This window comes from Porcisia hertigi, chromosome 24 (genome assembly GCF_017918235.1).
Source record: "Porcisia hertigi strain C119 chromosome 24, whole genome shotgun sequence".
NCBI classification, from domain to species: Eukaryota; Euglenozoa; class Kinetoplastea; order Trypanosomatida; family Trypanosomatidae; genus Porcisia; species Porcisia hertigi.
Window position 1 is genome coordinate 620,001 of NC_090583.1, and position 21,512 is coordinate 641,512.

At 52.0% G+C, this 21,512-nt stretch overlaps 6 protein-coding genes across 6 annotated transcripts in view; all 6 read right to left on the reverse strand.

The window, feature by feature from the left end:
• The window catches only part of JKF63_05705 (uncharacterized protein), a gene marked incomplete at both ends in the record, with an annotated part of 1,155 nt that extends 258 nt beyond the window's left edge, over window positions 1–897 (reverse strand). The window contains one exon of the mRNA XM_067901661.1: window positions 1–897. This exon is cut by the window's left edge and continues 258 nt beyond it. Within this exon, the coding sequence (XP_067756927.1) occupies window positions 1–897 (897 nt within the window).
• A 2,652-nt stretch (window positions 898–3,549) lies between these two features.
• Window positions 3,550–4,065, reverse strand: JKF63_05706 (uncharacterized protein; the record flags this gene model as incomplete). The annotated part of the gene is made up of 1 exon (XM_067901662.1): window positions 3,550–4,065. One exon carries the CDS (start codon window positions 4,063–4,065, stop codon window positions 3,550–3,552), a length of 516 nt encoding a protein of 171 aa, XP_067756928.1.
• Window positions 4,066–8,361: 4,296 nt separating this feature from the next.
• On the reverse strand, window positions 8,362–9,660 carry JKF63_05707 (uncharacterized protein; the record flags this gene model as incomplete). The annotated part of the gene is made up of 1 exon (XM_067901663.1): window positions 8,362–9,660. One exon carries the CDS (start codon window positions 9,658–9,660, stop codon window positions 8,362–8,364), a length of 1,299 nt encoding a protein of 432 aa, XP_067756929.1.
• Window positions 9,661–10,247: 587 nt separating this feature from the next.
• Window positions 10,248–11,816, reverse strand: JKF63_05708 (uncharacterized protein; the record flags this gene model as incomplete). Its single annotated transcript, XM_067901664.1, has 1 exon — window positions 10,248–11,816. The coding sequence occupies one exon, from the start codon at window positions 11,814–11,816 to the stop codon at window positions 10,248–10,250; it is 1,569 nt and encodes a 522-aa protein (XP_067756930.1).
• A 689-nt stretch (window positions 11,817–12,505) lies between these two features.
• Window positions 12,506–13,327, reverse strand: JKF63_05709 (uncharacterized protein; the record flags this gene model as incomplete). The annotated part of the gene is made up of 1 exon (XM_067901665.1): window positions 12,506–13,327. The coding sequence occupies one exon, from the start codon at window positions 13,325–13,327 to the stop codon at window positions 12,506–12,508; it is 822 nt and encodes a 273-aa protein (XP_067756931.1).
• A 4,141-nt stretch (window positions 13,328–17,468) lies between these two features.
• Window positions 17,469–19,703, reverse strand: JKF63_05711 (uncharacterized protein; the record flags this gene model as incomplete). The annotated part of the gene is made up of 1 exon (XM_067901666.1): window positions 17,469–19,703. One exon carries the CDS (start codon window positions 19,701–19,703, stop codon window positions 17,469–17,471), a length of 2,235 nt encoding a protein of 744 aa, XP_067756932.1.
• Between the last annotated feature and the right edge of the window lie 1,809 nt (window positions 19,704–21,512).

A 21,512-nucleotide genomic window follows, 5' to 3' on the forward strand; every position in this document is an offset into this window, starting at 1 on the left:
GCAAAGCGGCTTCGGGGCATTGCAACCGATTTCCCTCACGACGACACGCACAATGTCGCCTGCGGTACTCAGGGAGATGGGCAAGAACGGAAACGTGCGAACGTGTGAGGCGGCCTCCTTGCTGTATAACTCCGCGAACTCGCTGCTGATGAAGGCACGCATCTCAGAAAGACTCTTGCCGCGCGTGCGGCCCTCGCGGCCGAAATCTGTTGTCAAGATGACCAGCAGCTCAGCAATGCTGGCGATAGGATACTCTGGAAAGTTGGTGCTTCGACCTAAGAGCGGAGAGAGCACACGCACCTTTCGGGGTTCCAGGGACGTCAACTCGTTGATTATAACGACGCCGTTGTTCGGATAGCGTTGTGCGTGGCGCACAATTGCGGGCACCACAGCGTTTCGGAACTCTGCCACTGTCATTCCATCATACCCAGCACCGGAGAGTACGAGGGTGGTATCCCCAATGCTGCAGGTTGCGTCACCGCAATTCTGACCCATGGCGAGCGAGATCAGCTCGGCTAGTCTTGTTTTGCCGACACCGTTGTCACCCGCAAAGTGCAGCACCATTGGCTCATGCACGTGTGCAAGTTTGTAGCGTATCTGCTCAATTACAGATGGAGCCACAGATTGACCCCGTATGGAGGCATTCACGTAGTGCTTCAGCCGTGATAAAACGTACTGACGATACGCTCTCGATGATGGCCTCAGTGGTGCGCTACTCACGAGACACAGTAACTGCTGCCTGATTGTGAGGTCCCCCCTTGCGCAGAGCGGAGGTTCAGAGCAGAACGACGCCACTGCATCAGCTGCGGGGCCTACATAGATGGGCTGAAGTAACGCAGGGATAAGAAGGGCAACCAAAATCGTGAAAAAGACGAGGCTGCTTGCGAGAAGATACATGTTTGCGAGGCGCGCAAACAGGGGAGGCCTTTCTTTTAACAGCAGCAGACGCGCCTATGACGTCAGAGTAAAAATGCGAGAACAGAAGAGGCTCGTATCACCTCGCGCCTGTGAAGATGCTTTGAGTATCGAAAGAAACCCTTGGCCGTGTGATATGGAACTCTTTAGAGCACCTCCCCCAGAGCGAATTTTTGTCATGCACCTACCAAGAGTGAGAACACCTTGAACGCGAGGAAGAGCAGTGGCCTCGCGCGGTCACCGGTGCAGACTGTAGCTGTCAACATAGAGCCACAAAGACCCAAAAAACCTCGGGTGACGAGAAACAAACAAAAAAAGAGAAAAGAAAAAGTATTCAAGAATTGGTGCATCATCATGAGGACTGAAGAGTCAGGTAGGGGAGAGGACCCCCCCCATAAGGTTTTCAGAGCTCATTTGTTTCCCACCGTAGCCGAGCTTCCTGTTTGCTTCTGCCATGCACTGTCTGCATGTCTTGCCCCTAAACTCCGAGCGTTTAAGTCTCACGCTACGCTCACGCGATCTCGGAGGCACGGAAACACACACGCAACGCCAACGAGACGCTCAAGGCGAATCTCGTCCGTTTATCATGGCCTCTCCCCGGATAGACAAAAGGATATATATTAAGAATATATATAATGTAAAGGCGGGTATACACGACGCCTTCGGGGGTAATTTAAGATGCACTTTGTCGTTGGTGGGAAAGGGGGGGGGAGGGGGAAACGGGCCATCACGAGAAGCGATACGAAAGGAATCCCTCGGCGCCACAGACGCGCCTACACACACACACACACACACTCCCACGTGTGAACATTTGCAATAGTGCGAGTATGTTAGACGTTGAAGTGCACCCACTCTCTGCTCCTCTTATTGCCCTGCAGGTCTCTGTTATTAGTGGCCGCATGGAAAACGAAGGTATCCACAGGAAGGCAAAGATAGAGAGGCAAAGGGGTATCACCTCTCCTCTGCTGCGCTCTCTGAAAGAGTGCTGCTGCTGCGGAGGTCACCAATCAGCGGCACTTTCCTACAGCTTCCATGTCACTTTGTGCTACAGCCTCCCCACCCGAACGCAGTCTCAGGCATATAATATTATCTGTGCGTGTTTGTCAATTTCACAGTTGATAGTTGTGATCACGTTGATTACACTGTGCGGGGTATACGTCACGCTGCTCACCTTTTCTTTTCGCATTTCCTTTTTTCCCTTCGTTGCAAGCGTGAGTTCGTTTTCTTTTCACGTTTTTCCCGATTTTAGAATGTTGTGGATTTTTTTGTGTGCGTGTGCGTTTTTTTTTTGTCCGTTCAGTGTTGAAATAAAAAAATATTTTGATTACGTGTGTGTGGGCGCGCCTGTTTTTTTTTTTGTGTGTGTGTGTGTTCTGGCGATCCAACAAGGAAAAAAAAAGAAACAAAAAAAAATACAAGTTGTCTCAAGATAGTTGTACCCTTTTCGACGTGTGTAATATAAAAATCCCTCATGTCGCGAGCATCCAAGATGATCTCTTGGGCATCCTACTCTTGGAGCGGGGGAGGGGGAGTGTCGTTTCTTTCCTGCATTTTTGTGCCAAAATGAACGGCAACGGCCGTCTTGTGCAAAGAGGTGATGAAACAAAACACGCAAGGGCACATACACGGACTACTGCAGCAGCCAGCGTCACCAACAGCCACAGAAAATTCACATGTCCAAAGTAGAGAAAACAAAGTAGATGATATGACAAACGGCGTCTCCGTCACTACCGTCTCCTCAAACCAGTTGAAGGCACAAAAACGATACATGAGCACACATGCATATATATGTAGGTGTAGAAAAAAATCGTGAAGATAACGTACCTGATAGATAGCCTCTTAACCCAGCCGTGGTGCATCCCCGCTTCCGACCTCTGGCATTTTATATTGTCTGCCGAGAGGTAACGTAGGCTGAAAAGGAGAGGGGGAGAAGAAGCTGAAAGGGGGCACACAAACACAAGAACAAAAGAGAAGCTGTCAACAGGGGCAAATCACCATGGGAAAAAAAAGAAACGGGAAAATGGACAACTCGATGAAAAGGGGCGGGCCCTCTCCTTTGCCTCCACCCGACTCTCCCCGAGTGCACGTGTGTATGCGTGTGTGTGTGTGTGTGTGAAATCAGTGCACCACCAGAGAGGGTGCCAAAGACTACTTCCCTTTACCACACGCGCAGACACACAGACAAGCAGAAACACACAAGAAAAAAAAAAGAAAGACAAGACCCGAGGCTTGAACGTGAAACAGAGAAGAGAATTCCACACAGAGCATGACGAAGAGAAACGGGAGAGAGAGACAACGTGTACGGCTGCTGCTCCCGTTACTCATCTTTCTCCACCATAGTCTCGAGAAGGTTGGCGACCAAAGAGAGAATGAATACGTGCAGCGGCGGCGGTAGTGGGTGTTAATGGAGGGGTCCAGAAAGAAAAAATGAAAGACTAAATCCATGAATGAGGAGAGGGGTTGGGGTGTATGCGCACGTCCTCGTCCCCCCCCTTCGCACCAAAGCTCACTCAATTGGACGCGTGTGTGTCAAGTAGGACCACCTGCTGTCTTTCTCGTCCATTTTGTGTACAAGAAAGAGCACACGAAGATGCTTAGCAAGCAAATTGTGAGAGAGCTGTCAGAGCTCTAGACTTAGTTCCCTTGGTACATTACCGGCTCGCTTGTAATGTTCTCCGCCCCTGCACCCAATAAGCCAAGCTTGATGAGCGCCTCTTCCTCGAGAGTGTCCTCGCGTAGATGATAAATGGGCAATGTCACGTAGAAGGACCACTTTGCCGCCATCCACATACCGGTCATAGAGCAAAAGTATGAGGACCCTGTCCAGGACTGGTGCTCTTGAATGCCCCTGGCCATGAGCCACAGTCCCAAAGCGATTCCAATCAGGCAACCGCCAAAAAAAATGGACTGGTATATCTTGCGGCTCGAGCTCATGGGAGGGAACATCTGGTACAGCCGGTACTGCGGAATCAACATGAGTGCTGCGCGCAGGGCAATGAGAAAAGGAACAACGGCAAACCCTCCACACGCCCAGTAGTTGTGGTGCTGAAGAGCGAAGATGACGACACCGGCTACGTAAGACAAGGCGAAGATGATGTAGATCGTTAGCCAAACGAGCTGCTTGAGCAACTTGCGCCCACTCGGGTTCATTTCCACGTTGGAGGGGGAGGGGAAGGGGGGGGAGAGAAGTTCACAGACCGAGAAAAAAATAAAAGAAAGAGATGGTGCGCAGGAAGAGAAGAAGAGAGCGATTGATGAGGGGCGGCGCTGAACTGTGAAATGAGCCACCGTCAGAGAATATGTGCAGAACGATTTTTTTAAGGTGGGCAGAGGGGAGGGGGAAAAAAGTGGGGGGGAGGGGAGGATGTAAAGAGATGAGCTGAAGTGGAGGAAGAGCAGTGGGGGTAAGATGCGGAGAGTGGGAAACGGAGGGCAGGCGTGTACGACAATCTCCTTGCCCTTCTTCCTCTTGCGTACCGGTGGCCTTTTGACCAAACTTCGAGGGTGGGTCTGGTATTCATCCGCAACCTCCGAGGGGGGGGAGAGGATACACCGAACACCACACGCAGAAATACAAGGCAAAGGGCAACGGCCATGCATTTGTCAGGTGAAGGATCCCAAGGTACACACCACCACGCACTACCGTTGACCGCTCAAATTCTTCTCTGTTCTTCCTTTTGGGGGTATGAAAGAAAACCGTCCGTTTACTACAAGTCCTTGGCAGCCTCATCACGGCATTCCCTACCCAGGGAGACAAGTGGAAAAGAGACCCAAGTTCGTCAGCGACGCCCATACCCGAATGCACTCCGAAAAAGAAAAAAAAACGCATGAGAGAAGCTGTCGGAAACAAGACAGCGCAGTAGAATGCGCCAATGGAAATCCATGGCAGCGAAGCAGCGTGAATCTAATGACAATAACACTATTATTACACATGCGTGCATGTGTATGTGTATGCGCGATGAGCTCTCCGACGCAGCCCATTGCGAGGGTTTTCTTCAGAACGCAGAGTCCATTTTTGTTCTTTCTGTTTTACCTCCTCGCTCAGCCGTGCGCCAGTGTTGTGTCGCAAGAGTGTCAAAATGGTGTATGTGGCGACAAGGATGACGTCGAGCAGGCGCAGCTCAACTATACCCGCACAGAGTCTCCTCCATCACACTGCGGATGGGAGCGGAAAAAGAAATGAGCCGATAAACAAACACCTTGGTTTAGCCCATGCGGCCCGTGTACGCTTTGGGGAGTATGTCCCATACCTCGGCCACGCGCCGGTCGTCACACCAGCTAGTGGTGGGCAGACGCGGAGCTCAGTGTACGCCACGCCCCTCACCCCGAGTAGGGGAAAACAATGCGCCGTGGAGCGAGGCAGTTGTCAATGATGCCGCTGTTTTTTTCTCGATCTCTTCCGCCTCCTCAGTACATGTGTAGTCCCTGGAATGCACACACCGAGTACGCCACCGTTTCGTTCCCAACACTCGTCGTCATTGGAGTTGCCAAGACGGCGCTGAGGTTTGGTAGCCTTTGCTGGATTGCTGTCAGCATGACTGCCATTGCCTTTCCAATCCCTATGCTTCTTTTCAAGTCGCCGATTGCACCGAGAGCCTCAAATACAGCATCGATTTTCCTACAGCGCCTCTCAGTGAATATGGCGGCAGATTGAGCCTCACCCCCCCCCCTGTATCAGTGTACTCCGGACTGTGCTTGAGTACCTTACCACTAAATACCCCTGCATCACTCTTTTCGATCGCTGTGATGACAGTGAAAGACGCACCCGCACTGACCGGTTTTGGGCGCGGTGGAAGTTGTAGCTACAGGGTCTCGTGCGTCGTCCGTCATTGAGCGCACAGCTTCGAGGTTTATGACACCACAGAAACAGTAGAGTCATCGGCTACCGCTGCACTTTGTGTTTCGCATCAGCGCGAAGGGGGTGAAGAGAGTAAAGCCTGTAGACAGATCTTTGCACATGCCTTTTCTGTTTGCCAGAGACCCCTGTCATGAGGGGCGGCCAATGATACCACGCGCGAGACACCACCCCTGCCGCAGTTTTCCTCTGCCACAGCTGTCATCAGGGGGGGGGGGGGGAATTAGAGAGGTCCCCCAATGCGACTAGGAAGGAAATAGCCACTCACGGCGAGTGAAAAACTGAGTTGGGCCTTGGCGCACACAAGAAACGAGACTATGACTGCGACCACAGTGAGAGCCATCTGAGAAGTATCACAGGTTGCAACACTCCAGATAGAACATGTTCGCTTTTGACACAAGAGCAGAAAAAAAAGAATACTACCCGCGGGTAGAGATGTGTCTTTAAATTGATGCGGGGGAGAAACGATGACCAGCCATGACGGGAGAAAGAGTATTGGAGAGAAAAAAAAACGTCAAGTCACCTCACAAGAAACGTGGTGCGGCATCTCGATTGAAGACGGTGCTTCTAGACGACCAGACATTGCAGTACTGCACGCAAGAACGGTGGGTGCATTTATACAAACTCATCACGTGCACCTGTGGAGACTTGTGCCTCTTGAGACAAGGGGGGAAGGAGTCCCCCAGAATCTAAAAGAGAGAGGCCAAGAAATACGCCGAGAGGGAGTCCACGGCTACAGTCTGAATGTGCGCAGGCACACACACACACACACACACACACACACACAGATGCGCACCCAGCTGGGGTACGGACTGCGGCTACCGTGCCTCAGAGGTGTAGATTACATAGTACTTTTCAAAGCGCTTGCGAGGCGACTGGAAGCGAGATTCGAGTTAACAAAAAGAGGAGAAACATCGCCAAATATATTCCAATCGACTCCGGAATATGATAAAACTTGAAGTGAGGGTTGTTCCCTCTTTTTAGCTTTTTCCCGATTTCCCCGCCTCCTCTCTGGTTGAAGCAGAAGACATGAAGAGACCGAATGTGATCCAGCGAGTAAAGAAGGCGGACATGGAAAATAATGAAGAGCAAGAGAAAGGGGGAGGGGAGGGAACGGAAAGCATAGAAAAAAAAATACAATAAAATGAGAAAAGTGCATCTGCACAGCAATGCCCACACGGCGTTGTGTTTTTTTTTTGTGTGTGTGTGTGTTCGGGTGACTTCGTAGCAAATCTCCTCCAGAAGAAACAGAGAGACGCCAGCAAAAAGAAATCAGTCGCTTATCGGTGAAAACACCAACGAAAACACAGAAATGGTGCGGTGGAACACATTCAATACCCCCCCCCCGACAGTCGTTTCGAACGACCCAACAAAACACCACCCCTCTTCTCGACTATACTCATTTTTCTCGTTTCTAGACGGGGGAGGGTCATGCACGCTATGGGGGATATGCTACAGAACTGCACTGCTACAAGTTGGCATGTGACTCCAAGTGTGAAATGCGACAGAAAGCATCACATCTATCCAGAAGAAATAGATACATTATTATAAAGCACATCATGAACACAAGGTGGGGGTGCGCGGGTAGTTTTCTGCTTCAATTCTTCGCTTGTCCAACCGCGCCGTACTAGTTGTTGCCTCCTTCGATTTCCTCCATATTCCCCCCCCCTCCTCCCCTTCTCCTCAGCACCAAAAAATGATTCACTTTCTTTTAATGCCGGCATACTGTATACACATACATACATATACTCGAGGGATCTCTCTCTCTGTGTATATGTGTGTATGTGTGTAAAAATATATATATTTTTAGGCTTCAAAGAACATCAACAGAAAAAAAAGGTTCAGCGACAACGAGCCCATGTAGGTCTCTGAAGCGCATTGGGGTTTATTTTTTCAAATCAAATATCAGTCTCTAGCCTACAAACAAGAAGAAAAACGTAAGTGAATGGGGGTGAAGAGTGACCCACACGGCGCACCAAGACGAAGATTGAAGCTGAAAAGAAAAAAGACTTGAGTATGACTCTCTCTCGCTCCTTTGGATCCCTCTTGGACCTCCCTTTTCTTCGCTTCGCGGTAAATAAGTAACACTTTGAGTGATATATCGCCCAGCGCATATCTGTCTGTCGGTGGCCTTCTGTAGAAAATTGAAACCGCTGTCCTACGGTTGTTGGTATTCCCCTCATTTTTTTAGTGACACAGTGCACAATCTAGACGTATAGCATGCGGAATCATTACTTCGTGCCCCGTGAGCACCAAGGAAGCGTGTAACGCACATTGGAGACAGATGCTGGGTGGAGCTCACTGAGCTTGGTTTCATCACGCCTCTGAGTCAAACACGAAAAGTGTTTCAGAGAGCGTGAAAGAATACACATGCACTCACAAGATAGAAAGCGATCGAGTCGGAGAAGCCATCTGTTTGCGTGACATGCCACCACCACCACCCCCGCCCTCAGGTGGCTGCAAATTAGTCGAGGGGAGGCGTTGCTGAACTGTTAAAAAATGGGGATCATGAACGGAGTTCAATAAACCCTGACTGTATGCTTGTCCTCTGTCCTCTCTGTGGGAAGCCTTTGATGCCGCGGGTCAAAGCATCAGACCTCAGGGGTCACCGTCTTGAGCTTTGCAACGCGCAGATGCTTAAGATAGGCCTCCGTCCCGCAGGAGTGAGCGTACACGCCACCAGTAAATGCCGAGGTTGCATCTTTGCCAATGAACATGTCCAGGATGCGCTGGCCGCCGGGGTGGCTCGAGTACCAGATGATATCCTTGCTGTTGTGCGTGTAGCCGGAACCCGTAGGAATGCTGCGCATCAAGTCAATCACTTCGTTCTTGATGACGATCAGTTTTCGACCCTTTGCCACCTCATCTTGAACATTCTCCCAGGTCCACTCAGTAGTGATAGGAATGTCCAGCTGGTCGAGGCGAGTCTGCGCCTGCACCATTGCCTTCCTCGACCTCTTCAGCAACATATTGTTGAAGTTGTAATCGATTACATCGTTCGGCGTACGCACAAGGTTCTTGGCACCGCCCAAAAATGACGCGGCGCGGATGACCCACTTGGTGGGGTCGAAGTGGTACCACTTGATGCCGTTGCGGTAGTCTTGGGCAAACTCGTGATGAAAATTGTGATAGCCCTCACCGAAGGTGAGCAGCGCACACACGAGAGAGTCGTGCGACGAGTGGCGGTCCGAGTAGTTCTGAACTGCTGCGAACATGTTGGTGTGGGCTAGGCTGTTGATAAAAAAAGTGCAATGGTGAACGAACATGATCTTTGCCAGTGCAGCGTAGAAGTACCCGCCGAGCCAATCACCCCAGCCGAGCCCACAGATCACCGTGGGCAGAATGACGCCAGAGAGCATGGCCATCTTAAAGAAGTGTTTATGCTGGAACTGGATGACGTAGTTGTATTTGAAGTCTGACACGTCCACTTTTCCAAGAAGGGAGTAGTCTTGCTTCATGATCATCCACCCCATGTGCGAGAAGATAAAGCCCCGCTGCGCGTTGTAGGGGTCTTTCTCTGTGTCCACGTAGCGGTGATGAATGCGGTGGTTGCGGCACCACCATTTGGCAGAGCCTTCGAAAGAGCCGGCACCAGCGAAAGCACACAACCATTGGAACCCAGTGGAGGCCGTGTACGCGCGGTGCGAGAACAGACGGTGGTACCCAACGGTGACGCCAAGACAACCGTTGAACATGTAAAAGAGCACGGCTGTAAGGAACGTCTTCCACTGCAAGGGTACGCCCATAAAGATGGCGCTGAGAACGCCAACTAAGGGGAGACCCAGGACAGCGACGGCGACATAGTTGATCTCGAAGTTGCGCTCCTGGTACGTGGGTTGACGGCGCACAGGCTCGTGTTTGATTTCACTTCTCTTTTCTAGCGCAGACATCGTTAACACCCGCTAGGAGGAAAAAATGCGACAATAAACTGACTGCTTGCACAGCACATGAACGACTTGACGACGTCGTTGATCCAAGCAACCGACCCAAGCACCACGCGAAACAGTTCATCGAAAACGTAAGGGATATGGTGTGGTATGAGAAGCGACACCAACAGAGTCAACAAGAGTTTTCAAAAGAGGGATGGGTCAAGACCGGAGCAATGTCAGATTGATGAGGACTATCTGTCATAGTGAGTCTGCAGGTTTGTCTGTGCCACTACTCTCACAAGAACCAGACTTGTGGCTGAGGGTACTGTGCCGCAATACTTGCCGGGGCTGCTTTGCCGGCAAACCTGCAACCGGCGGCCTTCGTGGTTTGACATTTCTCTTGCCACGCTTTTTTTATTATTTTACTCCGCGGTTGGAAGATAGAGGCTCAAAATGTTTTGGGCGGAAAGACACTTTTAGGGTATGGATTACACGTATTACAGTGCAACTTGATGCAACGAGAAAAATATAGAAGAATTACAACACGCGCCACACGTCTGCAAGAGACGAACAAGGGGGAAATGGCCGAATGCTGAGACAGTACTTCACTAGTGTATCCAAATGCGTACACGCTTGTCCTTCGATCCCGTGGCCACCTTCTGCCCATCCGGGCTCCAGTCTGTCGCGTAAATCTCATCGCTATGCCCTGACATGTCCTCGAGAAGCTCCCTCTTAGCCACGGACCAAAGCTTCAACGTGGTGTCCTTGCTCCCCGATACCAGCATGCGAGAATCGAGACTCCAGCTGACATGATACACGGCTGCCACATGCCCGCGGAAAGTGGTGATAAACTTTCCGTCCTCGGCATTCCAGAGCTTCACACTCTTGTCTGCTGAACATGAGGCGAGCATCGTCCCGTCCGGGCTGAACTGAATGTGGAACACAACTCCTTGATGACCTGTCATGCGCACCACTGGTGTGACGGACTGCTGTGGGTTCCACAAGAACATCGTGTTGTCATCAGAGCAACTTACCAGTCGCTCTGAGCCACCTACGCGAGACACCACAGCATTGTAGCGCTTTTGCGCATGCGCGCACATGTCCTCGCGGGTGCTGAACTTGCGATTTTCGTGATCGAAGGCGCCGGTGCGTGTGACGAGGTCTGTGCTAAGAGCCAAGAAATTAACCCAGTGTGCATGGCCGCGGAGGACACGCCACGGTGAGCCGGTGGAAGCATCCCACACTATAACGGTGCGATCCTGCGAAGATGAGTAAATACGGTCCTCGCCACCCCACTTCACGCATGTAACGCACGATTGATGACCAGATAAGGAGCGCTCCAACCCCGTTGCCATGTTCCAAACCTTCAACGTCGCGTCTTTGCTCGCCGAGACGAAGCGGTCGCATCGCGAGTTGCGGTGCAGCGGCTCCCACGAAACATGAGACACGTAGTGCGTATGTGCCTTGTGCTTCTTGGACTTGAAATCACTGTAGTCACCCTTGTGTGTCCAATTGGCCAGAATGCCGTCCTTGCTTCCACTCACCAGGTACCTCCCATCAGGAGACCACGAGAGGACCTGCACCCAGCTCGTGTGCGCCTTGAGCTCCTGGACCGGGGTGAGGGTGCTCATGTCCCAAATGCGAATCTCCTTATCACCGCCGCCCGTGGCCAGCACCTGGCTGTCTGGGGAAAAGGACACCACCAACACAGCTTCACTGTGCCCGTCCAGCGTACCAGCACAGCGCGTCACGGGCCGAACGCGGAACACCGCCTGCGGCTTGTACATAATCTCTACCACCATTTCCTCTGGTGCGGCAAACTCAAGCTTTTCGACATCCTGTGGGCGTACGCGCCGCCCTTCCTTTAGCATTCGCCCTACATACTCGTCCTTCTGCTTCTTGAGGAGGATATCCTGGACGCTACTGTTGATTTGCTCGCCATCAATAAAAAAAGCGTACGGGATCGTTTTCGAGTCCTCATCCTGGAGCAGTGACGTCAAAAGCTCGTCAAGCTGCTTCGGGGTCGCAGACGAAGGGAGCAGGATTTGAGTGTCACTTGGGGTCCCATGCTCATCCAAAAGCCGCACCATGATCTTTGGTCCTGTGTCGTCATCTCCGTTGCTCTCCAGCTCCGTCTCGCGAATGACGTCGCGCTTTTGCTTCTTCCGCACTGGCATGGCTACACACCTTTGACGGCGCAGCAGCAGCAGTGAGTATTAGTCCTAATTAAGAGCCACCGAAAAACGTACACGACCCATGGCCGACTGGTGATCCTGTTTTATGAGCAGAGAGATGTCAGTATAAAGACCAGTGCGTAGGTGTAGAGTGAAATGTGAGTGAGTGAGTGTGTGTGTGTGTGTGAGGGGGGGACCACATAAACATGGGTGTGCAAGAAAGAAAAACAAGATGATAATAAAGGGAGAGAGGGGCGTATTTATACGTGTGAGATTTTAAAAGATCTGTGCCACTAAGATCACATGATCTATCCAGGTTCAAGGCAAAACGCCGTTGTAGGGAAGTCGCCACAAACACGCAGCCGCTCGGTAAAAAAGAGAGCGCCACAGAGGGCGGGGGGGGGGGGGGGGGCCACAATTAACAGCAATTACGCCCCTTGCAACTTGTCCGCTGCTGCCTTCCATAACCACCGCAATATGATATAGTTTAAAGTAAGCCTTGCCTCTCCTTTTCAGTGCCTCCAGCCTTCCTTTGACCTTCCCCACTTCTTCAATGCGTTCACGGACAGCGGACTGAGGGACAGCAAAGCATAATCATATTGCTAGGAGGAAACAAAGGTGCAGCCCGACTGCGTACCAAGAGAAAAAGTTTTTCTGCCTGGGCGACAATGGGGGAAACGTCAGAAAAGGAGTCAGGGTACGAGGCGAGGCGCCGGCTTCTTGTCATGCTGCCTGCGGCACAGAAACTCTCTTGTCGTCCAACCACGCCACATCAGGAGCATCTGAAATCCGAGGAGACCGATCAAAAATATATCAGACACACCAGCCAAGACTGCACCGACGCTCGTCAGTGCGTCACCGTGCGCAAGTGCCCACAGGGCGTACTTGTGCAGGATGTAGCTGAGGTTCGCCACGCCTGTTACAAGACAACACAAAAACAAGCGCCTGTTACGGCCGCCAACGCAATTGGCGATAAAGTAGCAGTGATGATCCATCTGGTAGATATGCGTGCCACAACGTCTGCAGTAAGAAATGGAATCATGCCCCTCTGCGGCGGGAGAATGGGGGGTAACCTGGGGAGCACTAAAAACACACGACGCGTAGAAGACCGCAAAAAGCGCAACTAGAAGATGATAAGTGACATCCGAGCAGCAGCACTGAACGAGTAGTGACCACTGCACGTTTCCGAGGTAAGGCAAGTTGTCGATGAGGTCCCACAGAGAAAAGAGTGGATTGCAGGCGCGAGCATCACTGTTTCCACCCGCCTTGGTTCGAGCCACGAACATTACGACGCAGTACTGCCACGTGAAGGAGAGAGTAACGAGAACGACATGTGCCCTGCCAATGATGTGCGACCGCGTGTGCACCGAGTGAGGGATCTGCTGAGCTCTACACAAGGCCTCGCTTAGAAGGCACTTTCCAAAGACAAAGTTAGCGAGCATCAAGATGGCCGGTAGGAACAGTGCCGCATACACGGCCCCCCAGGATGTGATGGCTTCCTCCCACGTCAGCATGGCCGTGTGTTTTTTTCAGTCTCACTGAGAGCTCTCCAATATGGTTGTAGAGGTGAGACAGCGACCCTCTTCCGTTATCCCACGGCCTCCTCCTCACCTTCTCTTTTGCCCCCTTCCAAATGTAAAAGGGCAGAGACCAACACATACGACGTAATGGCAAAGGGGAAAGAAAAAAATAAAATGAGAGGGATATAGAAGAGCAAGCCTCACCAGATTGATAACCATATGGGGATGGGGGGAGGAGGGAGTGGAACAGCAACTGCAGAGTAATATACATATGCATATTTGCAATGCAGTACCTCTGTATGACCACGGTATCATCAACTCTTGAGACGCATGGCTCGCCCCCGCTCTCTGTACAGCACAACATCGACAATGCTAACCACGGCTCCCTTTTTTAGGACTGCTGTTTCGCTAGTGTGTTCCCTGTGTTGTAGACTCTCTGGTTTGTGCCTACGATAACTCGCCCCGTGACGTCCTGTCCAAAATCTACCCAGCATTCAGTACAGCAAAGCCACCGGCACCATAGTGGCGACAGTGCTGAAGAGGGGGGGGGGATAGTACAGCAAGTACCGCGACAGCGGTCTGATCTCCTCGAAGGGGAGGAGGAGAAGCAACACATGGAGCTGGAGAGCATAGAATGTTTGAGAACTTCTTTCCCTTCCCGCTGCTTCTCTTACCGAGGGCGCGAAAACGGCATGCGGCGGCCGTGCAAAAATGCACGCGCCGTGAAGCGCAAAAGCAAAACCCAGCGGCTGCGGGATGAGCCTTGAGAACTGAGAATGTGGAAACGCGCCTTTTACACACAAGACACTGGAAACCTGCATAAACGACATGTGCCAACACCCCTGTGCAATGAGAAGGTGCTGATTATGCAAAGCTCGCGCATTACAAAAGAAAGAAAGCAGTAGCAGGAAAAAAACTAGGCAGGCCAGATTAGATGCACTCACACCTTCTCGTCACCCCACCTGCGCTTTCGACTGCCGTTCGCTGGCTCGCGCACTGCAACGATACCGCCCTCATTCTGGTCCTCAACAGTTGACGCGGCCGCGACTACCTCCTTTCCAAGAGCCAGCGCTACCGAGGCAGGTGCGTATTTGGGTACTGAAGAACTCAGTCTACCCATTTTTCGTAGAGTTTCTTTCGAGAGAAGGGTTGTGCCAAGATCCTTTGCGTGTTCCCATGGCTGCGCCATCTCCTTGAAGAACCCCCGAGCCACCGCCACGGCCGCGTCGACGCTCAGGTTGGTATTGTTCTTAAGGCACTGAGCAATCCACCGAGGTATCTTGTTGCGCTTGTCGTTGAGAGCGAATCGCTTATCGACCATGAACATCATCCCGTAATCTGTCTTGTTGCGCAGCACACGTCCGATGCATTGTGATGCTTGACGCATCGCGTCAAAGTTACGAAACTCGCTTTCGGATATGCCGAGACACACCTCCATCCAGTGCATCCGCTGTCGGAGAGGCTCGTCGTTCGGAGGGAGAAAGGGCACACCGAACATGACCACGGCGCGACCATAATGGCGATCAAAATCTATTCCCTCTGCGATTTTTCCGCGCGCAATCGACATGAATATGGCACCACGGCCAATATCACACGCTCGGCGGTAATTGGCCAGGGCCACTGACGTCTCCTCCACACCTTGGGTCTCCACAAAGATGAGCTTGTGCTTCGCCAGCTTCTGTAGAAACCCGGAGCTGTGCCAAGCGAGTAGTACCTCGCCCATGTACTGGTACCCCGTGAAAAAGCACACCATTCCGTCGGGAACCGTCCTTGCAAGCTCGAGCAAAAGACTTTCGTATGCAGATGTGACGAGTGCCTGCGCAGCAGGGTTCGTGCGCACCTTGAAGCTGCTGGTGATCTCCTCTGCTGTGATGCTCACGCTGTCGGAGCTGCGGGTCACGATCACGGGGGCGATGCACTTGCGTGACAGGGTCATCTGAAACGACTTGGAAATGGCGGGAGTGAAGCCTAGAATTTTCGGATAAATGTCCATGGGGGAAAGTGTGCCGGAGGTGAGGATGACGCTGCGATACCGGCTGAAAGTGTCCCGCAGGGCCAGAGAGGCGTCAACACAAACCGTGCGGATGACAGGATCCGGAATCTGCGGTCTGGTCGGATCGAACGCCTCGCAAACGACCACGAATCCCGGCTTCTCATACCGATCATCTGTGTAGTACGTTGACAGCAAGGTGTACATCTGTGCGATGAGTGACACGGGGCGGTACTTCCCGGCATTGGTGACCTGCAGCGTTGTCAGAAGCACCTTCAGGCGCTCGGACAAATAACGGAAGTGGCCAATCTCCAGCGCACACTCCTCCCTCAGCTTTGTGAGGAACGTCAGCGGGTCGGCTACGTAGGTGCGAGTGATGCGTGCCACAATGCGGTGCGTGAAGTCGACCAGGCGCTGCATGAAGGCGAGAAAGTGGTTAGCCTGGCGCAGCGAAGCGGGAATGGCGCCTTCAGCTACTTCGGAGGGAATTGCAGACACCTGCACCAGTGCCCGCTCCTCCGGGGGGCGGGCCATATTCACCATCGCCAACCCGTTTACAAGGCGATTGTACTCATCCTGCAGCTGCTGACGGTTCGTTGCTTTCAAGTTGTCCAGTTCCCGGTTCAAGTCCTTCATGTTCTGCTTTGCGTCGACAGAGTCTTTCTTTGTAAGAATAAGCGACATTGCCTCTATGCAGACATCGTCCACGTTGTGACCCTCATCCATCACAACGATGGTGTTTTCGTTCAGGTACGCCTTCGTCACCTCCGACACGTTGGGGTCAACCATATACAGGTAAGAATGCACGATGATGTCGACAACGGGGAGAGCCTTGCGCACGAGGTAGTAGGGACACACGTGGTGCTGCTCACCGAAGTCCTTCAAGTCGTCCAACGAGTACACCCCTGGAGGAAGCTCCAGTGGTGACTGGTTCAGCGCGTCATAGTACCCGCACCGCTTTTCCTCTTGCCACGGTGCCGTGATTGAGCGACAACCGGCGTCCACTTCATCTGGATGAATGAGCGCGGCGACAGTAGGCTCAATACACAAGTTCTTCTTTGCAGACAAACAAAGACCGCGCAGCGGTCGAAGCTGCTCGCCCTCCACCGCCCAGTGCTTGAGGAGTTTTCTCAGCTCGCCCATCGTCTTCATCATCTCCTCTACAGTCCGGGTGCAGTAGACTACTTTCCGCTTTTCGTATGCGTGATGGTGCAAATAGGCAACCAAGATCGAAAGCAGCGAGATTGTCTTTCCAGTCCCCGACGGCATCTCCAGAACCATGTGCCCTCCTTTGTCGAGGCCATGCTTGAGCTCCGTTATGTAATCCAGCTGCTCTGGGTAGATATATTCATACGGAAACACAACAAGCACATCCTCAACGTAGAGCTTCATGGCTGATTTTTCCCCAACACCAGGTTCAGATGTGCGTAAGAGCCGCTCTGACGGCGCTTGTGGTGGTTTGATGCGGCAGCTCTGTCCCCAGGCGTTGATGTGAGCGTGGAATGGATATGCATCCGCGGCGCGAGGAGTAAAGGATGTCGACGAAATAGCGTCAAGCTAAAGTGCAGAAAAAGGGGGCTTGGAAATGAAGTGATCCAATGAAAAACAAAGAAAAACAGAGCACCACAGAGGGAAACGTGCGTGAAGGTTAGTGAAGAGGGGCACCGCCGGGGGGGCAACTCCCTTTTCGCTCTCGCGTGCGACGACAATACCCCCCCCCCCGAAGAGTGTGGTGTGTTTGCATACACTTGTGAGCAACATTCGAGAAACAGGGAGGCGCACAGCTCATGCTCCGCTACTGCCACAGTCTCTCGAGAGGACTCCCCGAGATGCAACTGCAAGCATTGTAAGGAACAATTACAGAGAGACAGGAACCACACCGCGTTGCGGCGACAGCAGTGGCTGTCACAACAATAACCCCTCACACACACAGTCCAAATATCTAGTACCTTTGTTTTTCAGCAACGATGAAGGACTTTTGCTTTGTTGCGCGAGTCTCCCACAATGGTCAAAAGTTGTACGATCAGCACAAACTGGCGCGAAAAAACACGAGCGGGGCGTAAGGAGGAGGCTGAGTAAAAATAGCTAAAATACAGATGAGTTACCGTTGTTTACGCTCCGCGCTCTCAATTTGCTTGCGTAAACTCAGGCTATATAATGGTAGGTACCTTTGTTCCGGGCATCGCGGCTAATATACTCTCGCCGGATCAACTCTTCTATGCGCTGCTTGATTAGTTTCACATCGGGCGAGAATCGTGAGCTGAGCTGCTGTTGACACTCCAGGATGAGCTCTGAGTGGTCAAGGGACTTACGTGCCTTCATAATACGCACTAGGGCCCCGTCAACCGCCGGCTTCCTGTCCTCGTCGACCTGCCTCGATATGTGTTCGCTTTCGCCAATGCTCACGCGCGCCAGTGACGGGGAAAGCCGTATTCGCCGCGCTCTGCAGACAAAATCGTCGTTGACGGTAAGCTCGTCATTCATCTGCAGTAGAGCCTTCCCAGATTTCCTGCTGAGAACACGGCTGCGAATAAGAGGCGGCAAATACCGTTGAAGTGATGCAAACGTGACATGACAGCGGTCTCCAATTTGTTGAGGCGTGCAAATTGGCGATGAGTTGAAGCACAGCAAAATCAACACCTGGATACCGCACGCGAAAAATAACTGAGTGCCTTTCTTGAAAAAACCCTGCAAATCACCACTGCTGCATTCATGAGACCATGTCAAGACGCGACATGACTTCCCGGCGAGGTAGTCGTCGCGGAGCGGCTCCAAGACTCGCTGCAAAAACGATGGGACAACGATGTTAGGCTCATCGGAAAGTCGAGATGGCCAGATCCCTTTCTTAGCAACCAGAAGGTCGACATCAAATGGCGCAGACACCTTCTTCCTTGCCAGCACCTCCATTGCTCGAAAACTGTTAGACGTCTCCCAGTCGTGCAGCATGCTTTCCAGACAAGCAGTGCTGGTTGGGCCGCAGCGCTGCCGGAAGCGCTGAATCAGTGCACGCTCTTTTGCCTCATTGAATTTTTTGACAGGCAAGAGGATGCGGTCAGCCATATGCTCACGAGACGTCGCTATGAAGCGATCGCGCTCGGTGACATACGCTAAAGTCGCTACAATGCGATCCAGCTCTGCACTAGATGGCCCCGCCTCTTGCTGGAAGAGGTGGTTCACGTAATGCGAAAGCCACTCGCAAAAGGGCACCGTGCGGCTTTCGCCGCCGCCGCTGCTGCTCGTGACGGCTACGCCGTGGTTGTAGCATACTTCGAGCCCCTCACGCACGGCCCTGGAAAGAGTGAAGTCAAGCTGAAAACAGCGTGATAGTAGTTGGGGATAGACCTCTTGCAAGCTCATCATCCCCGTAGTGTAGGCCACTACGTCAACGGATGCCTCCTCTCCTTCGAACCTCTTGCACAGCTCCAGACCCTCGGTCTCAATTTGCTTCTTGATCAGACGTGCAAGAAGTGTAATACCAGATTCACGTCTTGAGAAGAAGTCGTTGCACATCTGCAGCTGGGTCTCATTGCGACTTCGCAACATCTCCAGAACACCCGTTGGCGAGTCGACTAGTTTGCGCCGTGTGATGGGGGAGTCGACAAGGGCAGCCTCGACGCACCTCATGATGCGCTCTTCATCCTGTGGCGGAAAGTAACGACGACAGATGCTCCGCTCGTGGGTGAGGGCCTCGTGGATAGAGCGGAGAAAGACCGTTGCATCGGCTGCAGCATCCCACTCCTGCAAAAAACGCTCGTAGTCCCTCTTCGTTTTGTCTAGGTACGGCTCCAGAAACGCTGTGGCGTAGATGGACTGAGTGTCCTCGATGTTCATGGAAGAAAAGAGTCCGATTGCTGTCGTAATCTGCTTGGCATTAGTACTCACAACGCGATCAGCCCTCTCCTTCAGCAGAAGCCTCTGGGTAATGGAGCTCACTACTTCCGCATTCTCCTTGAAGACCTGCTCCAGAAAGATACTCAGGCCTACTTGCTGGAGCGACGGCTTCGAATGGTAAACGATGTAGTAACGAGACAGGTACCCGAACGTCCACATGTTCCATTTCATCAAGATCTTGTAGTGGTCCCAGACGTCTAATATCTTTTCGAAAAGCTCCTGCTCAGAGTCACCAGAAAGGTTGCGGTATCGCCATAGGTAGGTCGTAAGCATCTCATTGTACTCCATGTACAGGAGCTCGCCCGTGTCGTAGCCGGGGTACTCCGCTGCCTTCGACGTGTTCCGCGTCGCAGCTGTGTAGACAGTGTTGTAGTGGTTCATTCGTCTCTCGAAGGTGTTGTATCCTTTGAAGTCGCTATTCGCCAGGTTGGCAAGGGCCTCAAAGTCGGCCTTCATCTTTCGCAACGCCTGCCGGTCTTCCTCAAGCATGGTCGTTACACTTCGAAGCAAAAGGAAAAACACAAATATTTGGTGATAAACTCTTTCTCATTGGTAGCAGGAAAGAGCTCAGAGATAACAACCCCGCCCCCTCCAGGTCTCCGGGACGAATGGCTGTAGCAAAGATGACAAAGCCGCCAACAATGACTCCGGACGCGAGTTTGCCCAGACCATTTAACTGTTGTCACGGTACTTTTCACGTGATTCTCCACGCGAGGGAAGTTGTAGAACAGATGCAACACACTAGTTTTAGCACACGTAGCCCTCCCTACAGCAAAGCGCAAGGCTTCGCAGGTGTTAGTGAGCCGTCCTTCGCACTGTCTGACCACGATTCCTCTGACACGAGATGAGAAACGGGGGCAATAATAATGTGAGGACAAATATGAGATTGTGTCGTGAACAACACGAACACACGTCTCAGGCATGAAGCCAACCTTCACGATTTAAATGGGTGAACGTCAGCCGAGCCGATGAAATAAGAGAGGAGATTGAGAGAGACGAAGTAGCCACCGCGGTAGAAGGAAAAGGTTATGGTAGCGATGTCACAACTAGGCTGCCTGAATCGCCTATCCAGCTGAGGCAAAGCGATCATTGTCAACTGCATCTTCGAAAAACACGAGAGATGCCAAAGTCTCTGAAATGTCAATAGCTTTTCGTTTTTCATCATCTCCACATGAGCAGGAAGGGACTACCCCAGTGCGCCAGCACCACAAGCTGTGCGTATACATTGCCCCTGTGTGGACAATGGCTCCGTGCCGGACACCCATAATCTCGAAGATCGAGCTACTGGCAGTACAGATATGAACCAAGGGCAGCAACACAAGCTCCTCAATGGTGCTCAGCTTTTTTTCGAACGAGTCTAAGTGACTTGACGCAAGGAGGCATTGATGCGAAACATCCTCCTCAGGCGCCATCAAAGAGAGAAGCTCGCGTGAAATTTCCTCGAGAGAGGAAAGCTTGTCGTTGAGAATTCGAAGCGGTACACTTAGTGAGAGGAGCCCAGGGACAGTCGCCAACGCTGATATGGCGCTCGCTGCGCAGAAAGACGTCTTAGTGATTGAGGCCACCAACCCATCAGCACTTTGGGGAAGCCCGAAAAGGAGCTTGTTTAGTGACCTCTCCGAGGCAAGTAGGGAAGCAGAATCGGCAGAGAGAATTGGAGTAGTGAACCTTTTATATCCTGCCTAAAATTGCTGACCCTCGCTCAAATGAATGAGTTGGAGAATCGAGGCTTCAACTTGCTGAAGAGCATCCCAGGCCTCGACAGACTTCCTGCGTGAACCGGAATCACAGACTGAACCGCGAGCATATTGAAGATAATTTATCGCAAACTCAGGGTCCAGACCTGCTGACGATAGAGCATCCCTATTTCGGAGTGTTGCAAGGTGTCGGCGCACCGCCTGGACGCTGTACAGTGGACTCGTACCGTTCCATCGCTAGATGCCGCTTCAACAGAAAGCAGAGGGGAAAAAAGCTATCAGCACAAAGAGAATAATGAAAGCGATCTTCACGCGAGATGAGTAACAGCAAATAATAAAAAAAACGAGGTCATAAAAGAACGCAAAGCTTTATTCCAAGGGAGCAACGGAGACAACGGCAGCGCTTAGTTTCCCAGTAGTTACCCCGGGGTTGACACTACCAAAGAGAACCGCGCTAAAACGCGAATTGAAATGCTCGTTTGTATGCAAGCGCTGAAGAAAACAATGCCAGCAATTGCCTGTGTTGTGTGTGATCGAACACATTCGGGTCTTTTTTTTTGCTATTGACATGTTGAATGCCCCTCCCTTCAAAGAGGCTCAC